A 20967-nucleotide genomic window follows, 5' to 3' on the forward strand; every position below is an offset into this window, starting at 1 on the left:
GTGATTTTATTTGTGACATCTTTGGTTTCCCTTCTCTGCTGTCACACACTGCTGTACTTACCTAGTGCTTGGAGGTGAAGTTGTTTAACCACATGATATACCAGAGGCTAAGGGTGAGGGATTTTATAGGAACAGCTAGTAAAAATTTTGGCGATCACTTTTCTCTAGACCTCTGTGCAGTTTTTTTTTTTACTAGAAAAATATTGCCTATTGCAACCTATTTAATTTTCAACCCAGATAGTGGTGAAGTGAACATTAGAAGATGGGTCTTGACTTCACAGTCCTGGTCTGTTGCAAGGGAGAGGAATCTGATGTTCTAGTGTAGTTAAGATGTAGGTCTCAGGCTAATTACATTTCCCTGAGGCTTGCAGTGCAAAGATGCAGCTGCACAATGGAGCCACTTTTTTTTTAAGAAACTGCATAAAAAAGGATCAGCTCCTTGCAAAGGCTGGCAGGCTGATAAGATGTGGGTAGCAAAGAAGAGGGCTTTTTAGCCACTGCCCTGTAAAGCTACATGGTGGGGAAGGACAGATATTACAGCAGGTAAAAGGTACCTCTAAACAAAGCTCAAAATTGTACATGCTTAATATTGCAAGATAGTTTAAAGAAAACTGTACTGTGTTTCTTAACGCCAGTACAGAATATGGGACAGGTCCCAAGGGAAGCTCAGTCCATCCAAGGGCTTATGAATCTTGACTCTGTCCCTTTAAATGTAATTGTTAGTAAACACTTTAATGAAAGAAGCTTTCATCAGAGAAAAAAGTGGCAAACTACACTGGTAAATAATTTGTCTTGGCAAATAATATTTAAGCCACCGATTTGAACCGTAATTCTGCTCAGTATTATCATTTGCTTTGTAAATAGAAGTGCTTATCTAAACAGCCGAGCTTTCTGTTGTTGATGAAAATGAGAAAATGTGGGGCAGAGGGAACGTGTCACTTCCCTTCCTTTCTGGAAGTCCGCGGTTTCCAGCTATTCAGATAAAACTGCTTGCATTTCCATCGATCCGAGCCTTGCACCGCCACAGCGACATGGAATAACAGCGTTGAAAAATTACCCCCTGCTCTGAAGGTGTCCCCAGTTTTGGGGATATTCTGCTCTGCAACCCAGTTAGAAACTTCAGGAGCACCCTTGGAGAATGAGAGTGGCGCCCGAGCTCCCCAAAAGCCACCCGGCCGTCGCGAGGTCAGGAGCTGTGGCTGCGTGCTGGCCCCGCGGGCCGAGCCCACCGCGCTGCGACGCCCGCAACGTTGGGTGACACTGGAGGGTGGCATCAGGATATTTTCATTTTACAGCCCCGAATGAGCTTCCCCCCCTTCTTCTCTGAGCCAGATGGAGACGCATTTGGTTTCTCTTTTAACCATGTTACTTTTGCAAGGAGAATAAAATGAGCAGGAACAGCTATTGGCCGCCGCAACATAAGAAAGCCCTGCTTTGCCAGAGGAAACCACATAAAAGCGTGCGTGTGTGTGTTTGGGGGGAGGGCGCAGCGAGGGATGATGCCTGGAGCTTCTTGCACTCGGAGCTGCGATTTGTGAGTGAAACATGATGAAATCACCCCCTGGACAAATCACACGAGCCTGTCAACCTCACCAGGTGGGATTACTTGTAGCTAATAGCCCGAACTCCCAGAGCAAACAGAGCTCTGCGCTCACTATAAAGAAAAGGCGAGGGTGCCGCGCAGGCTTTTCAAGAATCCTCTAGTATGGCTAAGAAGGGCTGTGTCCACTCTCACCAGGTAGGGGAGGAGAGGAGCGGAGCGTGTTTGCTTTTAGAGGAGGAGTAGCCCGTCTCTCCTGAATAAGTTCCTACAAAAAGGAGCATTTCAGCTTCAGAAAGAAATGTTTTATTCATAACCCCCTTCTGGTTTGTGTTACTCTCCAACGGTGACGCTGTCAGCTGCTGCTCCAGTGATGGGAACTGCAGTGCTGGGGAGCTCGAATGTACAGAGGACCATCTCTGCCCCTTTAATGCTCTTAGCTTGAAAGTCCTGCTTTTTGCACAGTTTGCTTACTTTGCTGTTTTACTTTTGCAGGTTATATCTTTATTTGCTTTTGCCTTTGGAGTAAATGTCTGCATGGGATTTACAACACATCGATTTAGGAGATCTGAAGAATGGGATGAGGGCCCAGTCTCAGGTACAGTAACGGACATAAATTGTACCTCGCAATACCCTTATGTTATATACTGTGGTTAGAAACCACTCCTACTCCGAAACAGTAGTTTGCTTGTTCCTTTTTCCTCTAGGATATAGAGAAGAATAAATAACTTGCCGAGCCCGAGTCAGTTGACCTTTGGGACTCACCTATAGGTCTCCTATTTACTTAAACTTTTGCTCTGTGTGCATGTGACTATGGAAAATCTAGCTTATTTTAGGACTGAGCACTGTCAGTCTCACAGAGATCCGTCTCATCAGCTCCTACATAGTATTTGCCATGTTTTGTGCTCTGCACAGTTTCCTTCTAGAGCTAAGAGAAACTCCCCGGTGGGTTTAAGGGTACTGGTTTTATTTTGGTAGCTGTTGAAGCGGTTTCTAGAAACTTGATTAATGTTTTCAAGAGGCTCTGGTGAGAAAAGCTTTTGGGATTTCTGTGGCTCCTGAGGTCATGCTGGTTTGTGAACAGTAGACGGCAGACATCTGACGGTGGAGAGGGCCGGGGAGAGGAGAGCAGGTGTTCACGCAGATGTGCTGTCACCGAGTCCGCTGTTTTTCTCTGACCTCCTACTTTTTTCTTTGGAGGAAAGCAAGAACATGCCACAGAAGGGACTGTTGTTTGTATTCTGAGGCAGTATAGGGTTTTGTGAGCTCAGGCATAGTCCAAGTGGAAAAATATATAAAATGGAAAACTAGTCTTTTTTTTCTTTAAAAATAAAAAGGTAGGCTTGACTTGTGTCTCTGTTCCTTCCTTTGGCAGGAGAAAGAAAACCTGTGGTCACTGACTTAGAGCTGGTTAATATAACTGAAGTGAAAGGGTTTCATTTGCAATACCCATCTGTAACGATAGCTTGTGAATTTTAATTATAAAATTGTTTACTGTGGCCAGAGTTTGTTGTGTTCCTGGTAATATATGTGTCCTTCTCTTCCCCCGCCCTGTCTTTCACAGGCATTGGTGTCTAATCAGGGCTGCTGATCACTCAGCAGGGGCATTTTAGGTAATCAAAAAGATAACAAGTGTTGCTTTTGATCTTTATAGAACAGTAAACATTTTGTTTGAAAACCAAATTTATTTCTATTTTTATCCCCTAGTGCACAAAATGGAGAGCCGTTGCGTAGTGTGTGTAATAGTGATGTGAAGGATTTGCATTTCATGTCTTCAGCACCTGACTGCCAGTTGCTTTGCTTTCGCTGGTGACAGTCTAGGCTTTAGGGCAGGGCTGCTCGGCTGAGTTTTACTGAAGTCCCGAAGGTCTGATATTGGGGACCCACTGCAGCTCATCAGTTCCAGCTCTGTTGAGCCAACCAGCACTGTTCAACACCACTAGGGCTGGGGTCAGCAGCTGCGTGCTCTTTCCACTAGCAGGGGGTTTAGCTCAATGTCCCAGAAAAATAGGAAGAAATACAGGATCTCTTGCAAGAGGGCAGGAGCGGGGGGACTTTTGGCAAGTCTATTGAGAATTTGCTTACAGCTGGGATTGGACCAGCCCCTGGTATTGAAGTAGTCCAGTCCAGGGTGCAACAATGAGAGATGGGAAAGTATTGGATGGTTTTGTCACTTCAGTGTTTCTGCAGCTTGGTTACTTTTATTGCAGTAAAAAGTATTATAGTCCTATCTGTCTAAAGGAGAAGGTAAAAAGTTACATTGGAGAAGTGCTTATCTTAATAAACTAAAAGCACTGTGATCAAAGAACCTATTTAGGCTCTCCTAATTGCATGACTTCCAGTTATACTTAATCAGAAGTCCAGTGCAATGAAATATCCAGAATAAAAAATTAGCATAAATTCTTCTTCAACTTCACTCTGCCTTGTCTTATTTATTTCCAAGTTTCTTGATGTTTAGAGTTAATTATTTTGGATTGACAAAACACTCTCTTTATCAACCATTACTGTATAGACCAATTTCTTATTCTCCAGAGGTATGCCATGATTGTAAGCAAACTTTGGTTTTCATCTAACATAGAACTCCTCTATGAGTCAAAAACAACGTGGTTTTTTTTTCCTAGTCCCTTATAAATGCAGGTCAAAGAAGTACCATAATGTCTAAAAATCCCCTCTTGTTCTCTTTTTACAGTGTACAGATATATAAGCCTTTGTACATTTAAGATATTAAATATTTGTACCCAAAAAATTATTCAATTGAAATAATGTTTCAATTTAAAATTTCTAAAAGCGATTAGAGAACCAAGGCTCCCATTTTTTCATAACTTTGCCTTTGTAAGTTTTTTGCTTTATGAGCTTTCTAGAGATCTTCATAAGCACTTTCATGGAAAATGGCCTTGGTAGTCTCTTGAAGCATGTTGCTTGGTCATGATAGGATGATAGCTTAAGTTTTGGAAGGAGAAACACTGAAGTTTTTCTATCCTTTCTCACTGAATTTTTAAGTGTGTCCTTAAACATGGAGGCATATCTTTCTTGTATTGGAACTGATAGCATGCATTTTTTACTTTATGTGACTTTTCATTGAAATTTTACTCATTGTAATGGCATTCTGCAAAAATGAAATGCAAGTTCATGATATCAATATTATCTAGTAAAACTGGTGTTTCAGATATTTTGTACAGGTATTTGGTTGATCCATATAGGTTCCGTATAGAATCCAAAATGGCAAATTCTTACCAGGTAGTCTCCTTCCTGTAACAACTGTGTAAGCATGTCTATATTGTGTAGTCCTATGACTGAAATACTACTGGAAGTAAATGGGTTTGATTTTTTTTAAAAAATATTGTAATTAGATAGAATCAGAGCAAGTAGTTTGATATGACACTTTCCAAGGCAGATATAACACATTGACAATGGAAATGTAATAACCTCCATGGACTGAATCAGGAAGGCCCTATGTAACTTCTCTCTCTAACCTATGATGTAAGAGACTATCCTTAGATGGTTGTTTTGAGCTTAGTTGGCCAAAAAAGAATGCATGGAAAAGGATGTGATAAGCTTTATGTATTAAATAAGGAGGGGAGGATCTTCAGGTTGAGGTCCTTCTGCCTGCTGCATGATCTGACTGCAGGAGCTGTGGAGGGATGCAGGAATTTTGAAAAGGATTTTGAAATTGTGTAAGTTTGTTCTGTACAAGGTTTCTGTTAATCTGAAAATGCTCACCAGGAATGGAGGTCCTGATGATATATTTTCAAACTATTCTGCATGCACCAGTACCCGTGCCATGGCATTGTGCACGACCTGAAAATCATGGTCTGGCTTCAAAGGCAAGGTCAAGCATGATAAACAAAGGAACAATCTTGATGTATTCAGAGATCAGAGGAATTAAACCAAGTCCTCTTTTGTATTGCTATATGGAAAGTGTCCTACATTGACTCAGGAGGTGTGTCTTGAATTTGGTAAGTAATACGGGATAATTTGCTACATCAGTAATAAAGTGGTTGTCAAGAGATGTGAAAAAATAACAGGCAAGGTAGCTGGGCTAAACCTTTCTTATGTGAAATGGAAACCCTACATGCAGTTATAGAAGATGGAGCTAGAGGGGACCTTGAACAGCTGTGTAGACCTTCTCTGTATCCCAAGACATGGTCAGTTATTACTGAAGTGCTCCTGACAGATCATGGTCTAACCTGTTCTTCAAAATCTCCAAGATCAGAGATTGCACAGCCTCTGCGAGCAATTTGTTCCAGTGGTTTCCTGATAAATGAGCTGCTCTTTACAACAGCTAGACATTCCTTGAGCTACAGTTGTACAGATACAGCTCCCTTATGTAATCTGCAGTCAGATTTACACCTTCTCTTTCCTAAACGCATGTTGACATGTGTTTTTTGACCTTCTGAAATGATCTCACTCTCATCCCTTTGAAATGAAGAGGGCAATGCAAGTGTAAGGGATATATAGTGTATGCTGCTATGTAATACCTCTGAATCCATAATACCTTTGATTTGCAGTTTACTGGATCTGTGACCTAGCTTCCAAAAAGAAAAGTAGAATAAGAGGTTAAATAACATGAAAATATTATTTAGTAACAGATTTTCAGAAGCATTTGGCAGGAAGCAGCTGTCATTAAGAATAAGGAACAAGACTTCATATCTCTGAAAATCTGAGTTAGCACGCTTTGAAACAATTCTCATGCGATTAATTTCTGACATGGCTTTGTGGCCTATTTATGTGAGCAAAGAAAATACTGATCTGTGTGTTGCCAGCATAGCTACATGACCTTTAGCTCCTTGGAACTCCAGATGGCCAAAATATTGAAGGTTCATTAAGAGCGTGCTTGCAGGGCATATATAGGGAATATATATATGTGTATGCCTCTAGAGTGTAACTTCACTGTATGTATGATGTTACTTGATCCGAGCATTACTGACCTGACTGAAAAAAACACAAAAGCAGAGAGACACACAGTTGTCTACTACTACCTTTTCCAGCAGTCATATGAATGTGACTTGTCACTGCCATGATCCATGACTGCAACCATGGTAGGTTTGATTTTCTTACCCATTATCTTGCTGTAGTATTGATTTGCTGCCACGTTTGCTCCCTGAAGTGGTTTATGCTGGTGTCCAACCAGTGCCAGTGGCACGCCAGGGGAAGTGGTGGAGTAGCAGTGCTGGGGATGGGAGCTGGTGGATCATCAACTATGACAGTGTCACCTCCAAACTCCCCCTTATCATCTTCTTTTCCATCCATTCTCACAGTGTTGGGATGATGCCATCTTGTTTGGGAAGAGATCTTCCCTCAGTTTACGTGGAGGCTAAACTTTCAGCTGTGTAAAAGACTAGGGGAAAAATATATAAGAAGAGATCAGAGCAGCTGTTTCCCAAAAGTGCCATTGCATCAGCCCTCTTAGAATCATACTGCTAGTCATGGTGAGGTTTGCCAAAACCAAACCGTGGTCTAAAAGAAAACAAACCCCAAGACAATTTCAAACACTTCATTTTAATAGGTCTCTCAAGGAACAAAAGGCATTGTGAAATTTTCCTTGGGACACCTCTCTTTTTAAAGAATATCATACATTTGTTATTTTATTTCATAAAATACGATTAACCCTAGAGAGTAGCATACAATTATCCTGCTTCATATAAGCTGCTATGTAGGATTCTCTTATAAGAAAAATCTATAAAATAGTGAGTTTTGAGAAAAGAGCAGAGAAATACATGTCAGCTTTGACAGTAAGGGCCCTTACTAATAAATAGATTATTGAAATGAATACATTATTCGTGTTTTTCAAACTGGCAGTCCTCCATTTAATTATACACATCAAATATATTGATCTTTTACATACTCCTGTATTTTGTTAAGTTTTTATAATATAATGCTCTGCAGAGGCCTACCGAAAAGCCTAGCTTTACTTCTCCATTAATTTATAGAACATCTTAACAGTTTTCTTTCACGCTTGACATTGATTTGGCCCCTTCCAGTATAGCAAACCAAGTCCTGCTGACTGCACGTAGATTAATTGCAGTCCTTTAATTGCAGTCCTTTCCTATGCAAACTGCCCAGCCAGCCATGAAAATGTCACTTGGTTTCTGAAAACAAAGACCTGTTTCTGAGGAATAGCTGCAGCTCCTGGAATGGGGCCTTGGAGACTTCAATACATTTCTGCTAATGATCTCTTGATTGTTACAGAAGTAAAGCCAGGGCTGTTTCTTTGCGGGATGTTATCACAGCATGCTGCTTCCTTCTTTTTTTCCTTCTTTCTTTTCCTTCCCAAAAAGAGCAACCTTTTTGGAATTTGCCTTTTTTCCTTTTTTTTTTCCTTTTTTTTTTTTTTTAATTTTTTTTATTCCAGTAACCCTTCTCCTCTCTCTGCTTCCTTCCCCAGAGCAGGCAGCCGAGGTTTTGCTCATCTGAGTGGCTCAGAGCTGAGCTGCCTGTCCCACTGCTGCCAGCCTGACAGATGTTGCCCTGTTTCTTGTTCCACACAGTTCTGTCAGATTCCCCCTGGATCAGTACCTCTGGTTCCTGCAAGAACAGATGCTTTGAACTTCAAGAGGCAGAGCCTCCTGGCTGCCGCTGTGACAACCTGTGCAAGAGCTACAACAGCTGCTGCTTCGACTTTGATGAGCTGTGCTTAAAGACAGGTACGATGGGTCTCCTGTCCCGCACTGCCAGGTGCTGCTGACACCTGGTTTCTGCCAGCAGTCGGGACCTGAATGATAAACCAGCACTCCCTGCCATAACCTGCACCTCCTCCTCACCTTGCCTTGCCTTGCCAGGCAGGGTCGGCTCAGCCCAAAATACAGCCCGTGTTTCCTTGCAAGGAGCAGTAGGGATGTGCACCTATTGCTCCTCACTGCTGGGTTTCGGCCATGGTTTCCAGGGCAGAAAAAGCAGGGTACTATCCATACTACATGAAAAATAGATCTTCTGATACTCAATTAAAAGCAATAATCAGTGTTCAGGCACCAGTTTGACTACAGGTTACAATGAAGAGAGTCATGGTAAAGGCTGAAGGTTGGTCATTATGTGTCAACCATCCTTTTTTGTCCCAAATGCTAACTTAATATTGGAGTAATTCATGCTTGCTTGTGGGCTGTGCATTGCGGTTACTCATGAAGGCACCTTGGGAGCTGGGAGTGTTGAAGTGGCATGGGTCCCCTCGGAGCGAGCTGCAGGTGACAGCCTGGGTTTGTTACCCTTGCCTCAGACTCTGGTTCCCAGATGTCATATAATACATTGGTAAAAACGTTTGACTTCAATTCATTGGACCCTGGGGGGGTGGAAATACAGCACAAGCTTCAATTTCTTTTTGTGTTTTTCATGAGTCATAGGCAAGGAAAACTTCAAAGAGGGCCATGAGTTATGTTTTACTTCTTAGCATAGTGCATTTAAATTAGTAGTTGTGCCCATCTCATTGAGTGTTTGCACAGTGGTCAGAGTTGACACAGGTGCCTTCTACTTTTGCCATTAAATATTTTCTTGCTTTATCAAAGAATACACTTCCTAAGCAGCCAGAAGAGAAGTTAAAAATATCATTGCCCACGGATGTGCCATGCTTGAGAGTCCTGACTTCCTCAGTTCTGTTTATAATGATATCCTTTCAATAGCTTGGTACCAAAAAATGGTGAGCTAACCCGTTACGAAGAACTACTTTGGTTCCAGGCCAGAAACTTCTGAATTTTAGGCTGATGCTGTTTTGCCCCTGGTGTAAATGACTGCAGAATGAGAGGCTCTTTTTAAAGGCTTTCAGCACAATACGAGATGTTTGCTACGAAAGGGCAGATTTTCAGTTCCTTAGCCTCCTGTCTGCTATACACCATGTCCACTATGTGTATGGATACCTGCATAGCCCTTGGGGTTGTTGTGTGAATTGTCACATACTCCCATAGGCATTTATGAAGGCAATTATCACATGTACAATCTGTAAATATTGCATATTTATAGAAGAAAGCTCCAAATGTAGGAGAAAAGGAAGTAAAAGACATTGCTTCAAAGTGGTGTGTTTTTTACTGGGTGCATGTTGTCTAAAGTGATTTTTAAAGTTTCTTGTTGGTTGGGCCAGGATGTGGAAAACCATATGCTTACATCCTTAGGTCCTATTCCAAAGTGTAGCAATGTACTGCCCTTGAGAGAGCACTGCAATTTAGACAGGCCCTTAGTTCCTAACTACTTTCACAAGATGAGAAGAGCTGGAGTGCTGTACAGCAGTCCTGCCATGCTTTTCTCTGAAGAACAGCTCTTCTCATAACTTGGCAGTTGGTGCTGAATCTCACCCTCTGTGTGAGGAACTGATGGAAGTAAAGCATCAGTTTGCATCCACATAGTCTCTTTTCAATTTTCTCTTATTTCCTATGGATTGAACTGGGGACTTGACTAGTTGGGAAAAAAATAATGGATTACTCAAGAAACACCAGAATTCTTAGTTTGGCTTCAGACCCCACCATTTATCTGTCAAGATCCTTTCTTGTCATTGCCTTTCCACACTTTTTCTGGCATTCAGATTGTACAAAACCTGGAGTACAACACCTGAGGGTAGCAGAAGCACTTGTGTGTGGGTGGAGGAGCCCTCCTGCACTTGCAGGACACAAGGGTCCTTTTTGTTTCTGGTTGACATGCCTACTTCAGAGGTCTTGAAATCACTAAAATGGGGCCATAAACTTTACATCCAACTTTAATGACTAGAGTGTTGTCACTATGGCTTGAGTGAGTACTTCTTGATTCGATTATAATCTCTCATTCTTGCTTACCTTGTGAATATTTTAGCTCGGGGCTGGGAATGTACCAAAGATCGCTGTGGAGAAACCAGGAATGATGACAATGCTTGTCACTGCTCTGAAGACTGCTTAAGTAGAGGAGATTGTTGTACTAATTACCAAGTCGTTTGCAAAGGTACGTCTTTGGTCTTTCTACCTCTTATCTTTCCAAATCAGATAGAAGGCAGCCCTGTGGGTAAAGAATTTTCTTCTAAAGGGGGAACCTTTTCCTTGTTTTGTTCTGATTTTTTTTTTGGGAGGGTGGAGAATGGGGAGTTACATTTGTAATTTTTTGGGCACTACCAGAGGTGAATACTTCTAATTTGTTGATTGTAGAAGGAGGATGTCTTTGTAGAGATACTGATAAAAAAGAAAAGGTGTAGGTGGATGAAGAAGAATTTAAAGCAAAACATAGAAGTGTTCAAATGCATTTGTCTGCATCACAGGGAAAGCAGGGATACCTGACAGTCTCTGAAGGAATGGAGCATTCCTAGATATGTTATCTCTGTCTCGAAGACCTCTTCCCACTCACCACAAAAGCTCCTGCTCAAACTACTTGGCCTAACACCTGCAGGCTTTGTCTCTTGTGGGAGAGGACTTGTGAGAAGATGAGGGCTATAATTTGCTGTAATTTGCAAATTCTAGACAGGCCATGGCTGCAGTACAGCCTGCACGGGTTGGTGGGTGGATGGGCTGTGAAGGCTTAATTTTCATCCTCTACCCCGATCTTTTGGAGCATGTACTGCCTTGTGTAATGTATCTCCCATTTTGAACAAGTCGTCTTATTCTTGGTTATCAGCTCTACAGGTTGTCACTTTTATATCTCAGCTAGTTCTTAGTTTTTTCATTCATTAACTTTACTGGTGGAAGGGTTACAGTTTGAAATTTCTTCTTTTGCACCATTTTGGCCAACTGCATAAGTTCATGAAATCATAAGAGTCCAGATCCATACACTGAAAATGGGCTTTTCTTGAGTTTTGCTGTTGGGAATCCAAATTCAATGTGTCTTCCAGCAAGTCCCCATAGACTACGTTCTTCCCTTTCCCAAAGAAACACAAGGCTGAGAACACTTAAATGCTGGTATAGTTTTCAGTTCCTGCCTTTTTTGTGAGCTCGCTCTTACAAGGGTCAAGACAGAGGAATTTACATGTCTCCAGGTTTAATGTACATAATCTTTGTTCAATTGGCTAATAACAAATGATCTCAATGACCCTGGCTTTCTGACAGGAGTAAGCCTTATGTGAGAACAGTGTTTCCTCTTTATTCCTGCTTTTGCCTATCTGAGGATAGTGTGTTGATTCTGTTTGTTTTTTTTTTTTTTTTTTTTCTTGGAAATTGTCCCTCCACCTCCTGTCATGGTCAGTTGGAATTGCTGCAGGACACATTTCCTGCAGATCTTTTCTATGGTGCTTTTTGTTTTGTTCTTTTAGTTGAACTTCAGTTCCTTTAATAGTGCCAGGTTCCCTGATTAGCTAATAATTTGTTTTTCAATTGACCTGTGAAAGTGCAAGTCATGAGCCACTCTATAGTCAGCATTCAGCAGTGAAAACCTTAAGAAAATAGTTGATTACATAAAGTAATTTTAACTAATCTAGCTCTGAAAGAGTATTAATGCTTTTTTTAGCTGTGTCTGAGTCTCACCTGATCCATGAGCTGATCATCTCTCTAAACCAGCTGGAAACTATTTAGAGTTGTTTTTCTTCCCCAGAATGAATTTTATTTTATGTCTTTAGCCAGCTGAATCAGCTCATGGAGACATCAGAGCTGGTGGGGAGGAGGGTGGGAATTTACAGCCAGAAGCAGCACTACCTGTTTTTGACAGATCAAAAATAAAAAAATTAAAATAGATGACCACTGTGCCTAAAGCGTTACCACTGTCTCCTGCGGCCAAAAGGACACTTTTAACTCCAGTTTTAATAGCTACTTCTAGGAGTGCTAGTTTGGATATTCCTGTTGAATAGAATATAACCAGATCATTTGTTCAGCTTTGTGAAAAGACCTGCTCATTATTCATGGGAAGTATGACAAGACAGTCCATTAACTGGAGCTAGACTTTCTTTTTTTTTGACATTTTCTGTGAAACCTGTAGCTGTGTCCACAGATTTTTTTTTTTTTGAAACTGCAATGTGACTTTTCTGGTAGGAGAAACCCACTGGGTGGATGATGACTGTGAAGAGATAAAGGCTCCTGAATGTCCAGCAGGGTAAGTGTTTTGCACACAATTGCAAAGCCAAATGCAGCAAGGCCAATGGTCCCCTGATCCGCCCTGGACCTCTGAACACCGCATTTCTGCACTGGCCCTGTCACACAGGCTGAATGGCTGTGGGTTGGATGCTTTCCTGTGCTTCAGCATTTGTACAATTAGACTGATAATATTGTAATGCATTTGCCTTTGAGCTGCTGGGTGAGTAATAGCGTCTTTGATTACCTGCTGATGGGTTTGCCTGCTTCACTTACGGGGAAGGTAACCAAACTTCCTTGAAGTTAGTGGAAAGGTTTAGGTTTCTCTGATTTCAATGAAATTTAGGGGAAGACATATGTGAACACAGGCCTTTTTTTTTTTTTTTCTTTTTAATTGAATTTTGTGCTTTTAGTGTTATGTTCCTAAATGAAAGGATTCCTAAATTGCAGTGGGATACAGGCTTGACTTAGTGAAGTATTTGAGCACCTGAATAACACTGAGAAAGTAAGCACTATCGAAACCAGTTCGTTCACTATTATCCTTAAAAGTGTCTGCTCAGGTGCTGTGCTGGGTTGCAGCTCGGTCTGTGCTATTAGGAGCATAGTTTGGAGGAGGTAGGAGCCCCTGCTTCTCCTGGTGACAGTGATGGCTGCTTACCCCCACAGCAGGTGACTAAAAGTCCAGGTGTGTCTGTCCAGGACACATCTCTGCCAAATTTGGATTAGAAAATAAAAATGTGATAAAATAACATGAAATACTGTCATCTTTAGTATGTGAGAATGAGCTCTGCCTCACAAAACTCACTCAAAATGCCGCATAGACTTTTGTTTGTAAAAAGAGAAGACCAGCTGTCATGAGAGATGTGGTTTTTAACTACAGATTGTGTGCTAGGGTGGGTACTCAGGCATACTATTTTTTTTCCTTCTCCATCTCCTTCTATAAGTACTTGCCTTTTTGGGCTATATGCTTTTAGCTGCTCAGGGAAGATGTCTTTTATGTTGGAGCTCAGCCCTTCCACTGACTGAGTGAACACTGGATGTTACTGAGTGTGAAGATTATCAGTTTGTCCTGATCTGTTAAGTAAGCAAAAAAAGTTATAGACATGTAGCATATGCAGTAACTGTACTTTGTATTTTCTGGAGTCTCAGTGAGCAAGTGGAAATAAAATTATTTTGAGATGCTGCCCTACACTCCCGCTGCTTTTGCTTTTAGCTTTGTTCGTCCCCCTTTGATCATCTTCTCTGTTGATGGCTTCCGTGCATCATATATGAAGAAAGGGAACAAGGTCATGCCCAATATTGAAAAACTGAGTGAGTACATCTGTTTTCTTACAATAAACAAAAGACAATCTCTTGCAACCCAGTTGTTTTCATTGTTCATTGAGCAATTTCATTGTCAGTGTGGAGCTGGTGGGTAGAAGGGCTGTGCCAAACACAGGGCTCCTCTGACTGAAAGGTCTAGCAAAGATTAAGTCTTTTTTTCCGTGAAAGCAAAATGGCAGAAGTCCCCTTTGGTTTAGATGGCATCAACTGGTGGCTTGAAAGCACCCTGGCTGAAGCAGCAGACAGCAGTCAGAGAGTGGGGAGAGAGGTGCTGCTTTGAGGAATGCTGGTCAGAATCAGTGACCTTCATATGGTTTTGTCAGCAAAGAAATGCATCTTCAGTACATGATATGTATCATGCACTATGTGTCATGTATAAGCTAGTTGAGAGGGGCCCTCAAAATTTTCCACTTGATTCAGGAATGTTGAAGATACAGGTGAGTGTAGAAGCTGCAGTGAGTGTGTGACAACTGGCTGGGGACATGCCCCAGCGATGAGCAGTCCTGCACTCACTGCTGGGGGAGTGAGCATCCTTTGTGGAATACTGGACACAATATGAGCTGCTCAGTCTAGAGTGGTAGTTGGTGTGTGCCCATACCCTTGAAAGGTGGTGGGTTTTTTTCCTTGTGTGCATGCTGACCCTTGTATTTGTTTAGCCATCTATGCTTGGACTTAATGATCTTAAATGTCTTTTCCAACCTAAATGATTCTATGATCTGGGGGGCTGTGGCCAAAGCCCATTGTTAAACTGCAGCTTTAGTACATTTGCCACGTCAAATTAGCCTGCATTTTCTGATGTTGTTTTACTTAGCAAGATACTTCCAGTGACTCTGGACTCTGGAAGCAGGCTAGCTCAGAAAGGAAAACAGCCTATGAAAATGTATCTGGTTCTGTACTCCTCTGGCTGCATTATTTCAGTTGTTTAGTGTGAAGTACAAAGAGTGCGTGAGTGAATTTACTACTGTCCCGTGGGAAGACCTGCTAATGTTAAGCAGCAGGATGTTCATTTAAATTGGTTAAAATTTAACCAGTTTCTGTGTCATTTTGAGACACAGCAAATGACTTCCTCTGTTTTTGTTTTCCATGTCTGAGAGTTTCACTTCCTAATGTTTGCATTCACTATTGATTTTTCAGGATCTTGTGGAACACATTCTCCTTACATGAGACCTGTCTACCCTACAAAAACCTTCCCCAACTTGTACACCCTTGCTACTGTAAGTCCCTTTGAAAGAGTTTTTGATGATAAAATGTTGCACTGCAGTAGAAATGTGGGTTGTAGGAAGCAAGGGGTTTTTTTTACTAAAACTGCTTCACTGTCCATCCTTTTCAGTCTTCAGTTATGTTCTTTCTTCAGTATTTTGAACTTCTGCGATAGTGTATCTCACCATTACACACTGTGTTACAGCTTTCCAGTATTTTCTTATGCCTGCTTTTGCAGTTATTTGTGCTGCTGTGTAATTACAGGACACAGTTTTCTAGGGGGGGAAAAAAACCCCACCCCTGAAATCCTACCCAGAATACAACCAGCAGTTGTTCCTTCATTGGAGTAGCTGAAGTCAGTGGGGCTGACTTAGCAGCCGACTTAAATTTACAGCTGCTGAGTGTGTCTGGATGCTGCATTGGCCCTGCAGTAAAATGAACCATCATTTCTGCACTCCAGTGGCATGGCTGGTGGCCAGGCTGTCCCTACCTTGGCATGCAGATGCTCCCATGTGACAGTGACAGTGCTCCCAAAGCTGGGCTAAGGGACTCCCTACCTGCAGCTGCATTTTTTTCCCCTTCTTTTCCTGCAGCCTCTGCACAAATGTTAAATAAGAAAAGAGGGAATGGAGAAATGAATAACAGAAACTTCTTAAAGTGCCTTTCCTGCTGGCCAAATTGTGATATAAAGCCATGGCTTTGGGTGACTTGCCTCATTTTTTACTTGGAAATAACTCTTATCTCACAGAGGCTCTGGTGAAGATAAGACTTTATAAAATGGAAATGCTAAGTGTTACTCTTGCAACCAGAGAATGAATTACTGTTTCCAGAAAGGGAATTAATGATGAGGAACTAACAGTTCCAATCAATCTTCTTTTTGTAAATTTTTGCTTGCTTTAGATGGCCTCAAACTAACTTTTAACCAGTGTGAAAATACTTTAAAGTATCAAGTAACAGGAGTTTTTATGCTTTTTAGCACAATTCAATCATCTCCTACTGCTTTCATCACCACAGCCAGTTTTAAATGTGCTTATCTTAGAGGCTTTTCTGGTGTGCAGTTACAAAGATACCCATTTTAAAATAATTTAGTGCTATTTGCAGATAGCTATGAAGAACTGAATTTGTGTGCATTAGGATTTTACTAATTAATCTACTTCTGCACAAAGGGACTTTATCCTGAATCACATGGAATCGTTGGCAATTCGATGTATGACCCAGTGTTTGATGCCAGCTTCAGTCTTCGAGGGCGAGAGAAATTCAATCACAGATGGTGGGGAGGTCAACCAGTAAGTTTCAGATTCCGTCCTCCTCTTTCCCTCCTCCCTTTCCTCCCCTCCCCCTGTGCTGTGGAACATTGCCAATAATAATAATTAAAAAAATACATCTGTGAACAATTTGTACCTAAGCTCCCCCCCGGCTGGCCCTGTGTCTATCAGTTTAGTGTAACATTTTGAGTTGGCTTTTGCTTTTCAGAATAATAAAGCCATTGATTATGGAAAGGTGCTTGTGTTGATAAGTATAAATTAGACGTGGCTAGGAAATAACCTCACTTTAGGCAGCAGTTTAACACTACATTTTCGTCACCGTGGCATAATGTTTCCTTTTCATTATGGATTTCTCAGGTTTTCGTCCTAGTAATGTTCTTGTGGCAGTTTTAGTATTAATGTTCTGTCAGCATAGCGTGGCAAAACTTCATAATTATTATTTAAGTCCACAAGTGATTGCTGTTACCTGACTTGTTGCAGAGACTGTAGAAGTTTGTGAATTAATTTCTGCCTTGAGCACAGCAGCTGTGGTTGAACTAGGTCCTCTCTCTTAGATTAGTGTTGGACTTGGTGGTTTCTCTAGTTCTGTATCCTCATTCTGGGGCAAGGAAATGTCCTCCTTCAAAGTTTTCTGCATTACTACAGCTAAGAAGGTCCCCTTGCTTCTGCTGCACTTTCCCCTACTAGTGCATGCTGTGGTGGCTTGCTTTGCCAACAGAAGTGGGTTTAAACTAAACTAATAAATTTTGCGTGCAAGCAGCCAAGGTGCATGCACATTTCATTGCACTAATCGGTTAGGGAAGTATAGTTTAAAAGCTCCCTGACCCACAAGAGTGAGGCGATAGAGGTGGGGAAATTGGAATGGGTTTGGGAACATCATAATCTGTCATTGCTGTTTGCTAAAGTGATCAGTGTCATCCCCCCAAATCTCTTAATACAGAAGTATCCCAAGAGACTAAAGAAAGTTACTCAGATGGTTTTAGGCTTAGTAACTGTGTGTGCTGTTTGTCTGCATGTGGTTTTAGTCTGCAACAAATGTGAGACAAGACAATTTAGAGCTGCAGGCAGATGTGTGACAGGCAGATGTGTCTGGCTGTAACTGAGCCAGAATGAGGTATTTGTGCTCTTGTAAAATTTGTCAGCATAACAGTGAGTGTGATCACTCCCTTGCCCAGTTAAGACCTGGGTTAGCTTTCAGCATGGGCTGTGTAGAGAGGAGAGAGTGAGGAAACTGCCTAGCTATTATCCTCCTAGATGTGAGCAAGGAAGCAGGATCAAAACTAGGAGCAGTGAAAGGGCAGCAGCGGGTAACCTCTTCCTCCATCTAAGCTACAGCCAGAGCCACACAGCTAACAAACTGTGCCTGCTGCAGTCAGGCATCAAGCTCATAGACACTATTGTGGCTCAGCTGCTCTGTGACAACTTGTTAAGCGGCTGTAATTTAATTATGCATTCCAAATTTAATAGTGCATCTCATCTTAATCCCAATTAGGTAGGAGTTAGTGGGGAACTAGCTGTTGGGGACTGTACAAATGTCTCTATTTTTAAACTGTGATATTTTAAAAGTATGATATAAGCCTATAAATACTTCATCACCTGCTGTGTTGAGTGGGGAATATTGGTAATTCCTGCACCCATCTACTAGAAACACCTGTGCTGCTCCAGAGAATAAAAGTTTTCTGGATTGTAAACAAGGGTCATGAAAAATGTCAGCTGAGAAGAGTTCAAGAAAGTTACACAACAGTGGATTGACCATACGCTGGATGAAATCCTTAGAGGACAGGGGGGAAGTGTTGCATACACAAGTAAGGATGATAAAATAAACCAGCTGACCTGAAGAAGTGCTAAAAAAGAAAAACATACAAATAATGTAATAAACTGGAAGTTTCTTTGGAAAATTGGAAACGTGTATAGAGGAAGGGCTATAATTCAGTCCCTACACACTTAATATGAGGGAAACCTGTAAGTTTGACAAACCTGATAGAGTGTCCATAATGCTTTGGGTACGGAGGTGGTAGATCTCTTGCAGAACTACGATATAAATGATACTCTCTCTGCATGTGGGAGAATTGCACATTTGATAAAAGAATTGCAGATTTTTATAAGAAAAAGGTGGATTAAATACAATCTGTTTCTAACTCCTTTTTATAATTTTCTCTAAATATCACATTGACATAGACTGCCAAAAATAGCTCAGTATTGAAAGACAAGACAATAAAATTAAGGGGGGAGGAAGGGAAATCTGGTCTGCATATCACAGAAATATTGTCTGCCATATCACATATTCATCTGGTTCTTTTTACCTCTTGGGTCTCAAACTGGAGTACTCAAATAATGGCAGAGTGGTACTTGGTTTGTATGGAATTGGGAATTTTTATTTTCCTGCCTAGAAAGGCAGGAAAAGTGTCTGGGAGCCCCAGCCTCATATTATAGCTAAAACTGCCTAGAACAGAATGTCATTTAATGTTGATAATTTCTGAAATACTTTCTTGCTCCTGGAAACTGGCCTATTGTATATGGCTTTGTTAAAATGTGTGGCTTTTGGTGTGTTTGGGGTTTTTTTTTTTGGTAATTACTTGTTCTAATACTCAGCATCTTGCTGGGAAACATCCAGGTTACCATGGACATTAGTGGGAACTGGCACATGAGTAGCTGAATGTTTCTATACCAGGAATTATGAGAAATTAATTTTAAGAGCATTAGGAAAAGGGGGGAGAAGGTAGTTTGGAATTGCTTTGAGGTGCTGTAGCTGGTTGTGGAACTTCCTGAAATCCAGTCTTCTGATTTAGTATACAAACTTGATTTATTATATAAGCTTTAAAACCACCTTGTTTTCAAAACAAAAGTGTTTGACAGGAAACAGCCACAGAACCACTCCTCATTTTGCTGCAGCATCTCACAGAAATGGTGAGCATCAGGGCCCATGCTCCCAAGGGGGAAACTAAGTTTACTGTTCATTTTTCATGACACTGAGACTCTGTTTCTGTCCTAAGTACCTTTAAACACTAAATTAGGCCTCAGCTGCCTTTGGCTTCTGATAAGCAGTAGTTTTCCATGCCTTTGATTTGATGTAGTGAGCTTAAGTCTATGCTACAGACAATATATTGCTTTTTTTAATGAGATTCCATGTTCCTTAGAAATAATCTGTCGGTCTCCCCAAGATCAGAAGATGACAGGTATAAAACTGCCAGCCTGTGGTTAATGGGGACAGAGAGGCTTCTTCAGCAGGTTACCCAGCCTGGATCTGAGTTTGGCTCCAAAAATGCCTCTCTCTTCAGAAATATCTTAAGTATGAAAGTATTGAAGGTTGTGTAGGGAACCTTTTATGAAGTTTTATTTTTCACTATTAACCTTTTAAAGAGAATACAACCCTCAAAAAGGGCCTAGCTTTAGATGCTGAGATAATCCTTAAAAAGGGCCATGACATTCCTAGGTAAGTGACAACATGTTATGAAGTTGTCTTTACAGTCTGCAAGGTATGCCTGTAGATACTAGACATCATCGCTACACATCTTAACAGAATATTGCTGATTTTATCTAAATTTCACATTTTATATTAATCTTTGGGATAAAACCATTTCGCTTTTCTGTTTATTGGAATTTTGTTGATTTTGACTAACAATTACAGAAAGAACTTCTTATTTTCATTTTCTTGCCTCATCAGCCTGAGCATTGACAGGATAGTTACATCAGAGGAGCCCAGGCTCTGAGGAAAGCTATCATCTACCTTTTCGCCCTGAACACATTTTGCAATCACTTTGGTTGGTGGGGGAAGCAGAAGGAGGCATGTTTTTAATTGCCTTTTTATAAGGCAATTTGTTTTGGTTTAGCTTGAGCCTTGAAAAAGCAACAGGGCTCTCTGAGTCTGTCTATTTAATAGGCTTCTTGAACCAAAATCTTCTGTCTTGACAAGAAGACAATGCTTAGTTGTCAAGGCTGTGAGATCATTTGTGTCCTGTAAAAGAGTAAGGAGTGTGGAAGGGGCTACTCCACGTTTTGCCTTGTTGGCAGGACAAATTGCAAATGGTGCAGGAGTGTAACATTTGGTGTCACCCTGGTATTAATTCTGCATGCTTGCATCAGTCTTGTACATGTTTACCTGGGAAATGTTGTGATTTCCCCTTTCCCACCTTTGCCTGGATGTGGAAGGGATTTCCCATTCATGCATTACCAAGTCTCTGCTGCATGTGTATGTGTTTCTTCTGCTCCTGACATGAATCTCCTTCCTTCCTTGGGAACATGTTTGCGCAACTTGGCCCAAGGGCTGGACTTCAGAGCCATCCCTCTCATCAGCCCTGACCTGAGATGTGTTGCTGCCAGTGTTTTCATAATACAAGAAATACGGTGCAGCCTTTGCAAAGTTATGGGCTCTTATTTATTTATGGAAGATTAAAAGTAGGGAACTGCCCCACTTTCTGTGCAGTTTTCAAAGACAATTCAACAGCTATATTGAATAACTCTGTATGTAGTATCTGTGTGTAAACCTGTCTAGCAGTCAAAAAAAGGGAGAACTTCAGACTTCCACGTTCCATATGGCATTGCCACTTAAACTGTGGCTTAGCTTGTCTATTTTTATCCATAAATCAAGGAAAAGAATTGCAGTCATTCAACACAGAGTCTATAAAATTGATAGTAATTCAACTTACAGGATATGTTTCATATACATCTAGAAAAGCATGTATCATCTCTTGGGACATTTGCA

At 41.2% G+C, this 20967-nt stretch overlaps 1 protein-coding gene across 4 annotated transcripts in view; it reads left to right on the forward strand.

Annotated features, from left to right (window-relative positions):
* ENPP2 (ectonucleotide pyrophosphatase/phosphodiesterase 2) overlaps positions 1-20967 on the forward strand; it is a 72726-nt gene that overhangs the window by 13799 nt on the left and 37960 nt on the right. Inside the window, exons 1-8 of one of the 4 annotated variants that reach the window (XM_074850258.1) lie at positions 1499-1596; positions 2036-2138; positions 8029-8184; positions 10307-10432; positions 12439-12499; positions 13691-13788; positions 14935-15014; positions 16167-16286. In XM_074850258.1, the coding sequence (XP_074706359.1) occupies positions 1546-1596; positions 2036-2138; positions 8029-8184; positions 10307-10432; positions 12439-12499; positions 13691-13788; positions 14935-15014; positions 16167-16286 (795 nt within the window). In that variant the 5' untranslated portion in view covers positions 1499-1545. Of the gene's footprint in view, positions 1-1498; positions 1597-1620; positions 1739-2035; positions 2139-8028; positions 8185-10306; positions 10433-12438; positions 12500-13690; positions 13789-14934; positions 15015-16166; positions 16287-20967 lie in introns of those variants that run through there. The other 3 variants (XM_074850326.1, XM_074850177.1, XM_074850092.1) reach the window with 3 other exon arrangements.

The sequence above is a fragment of the Strix aluco genome, chromosome 1 (genome assembly GCF_031877795.1).
Source record: "Strix aluco isolate bStrAlu1 chromosome 1, bStrAlu1.hap1, whole genome shotgun sequence".
In the NCBI taxonomy this organism is placed as follows: Eukaryota; Metazoa; Chordata; class Aves; order Strigiformes; family Strigidae; genus Strix; species Strix aluco.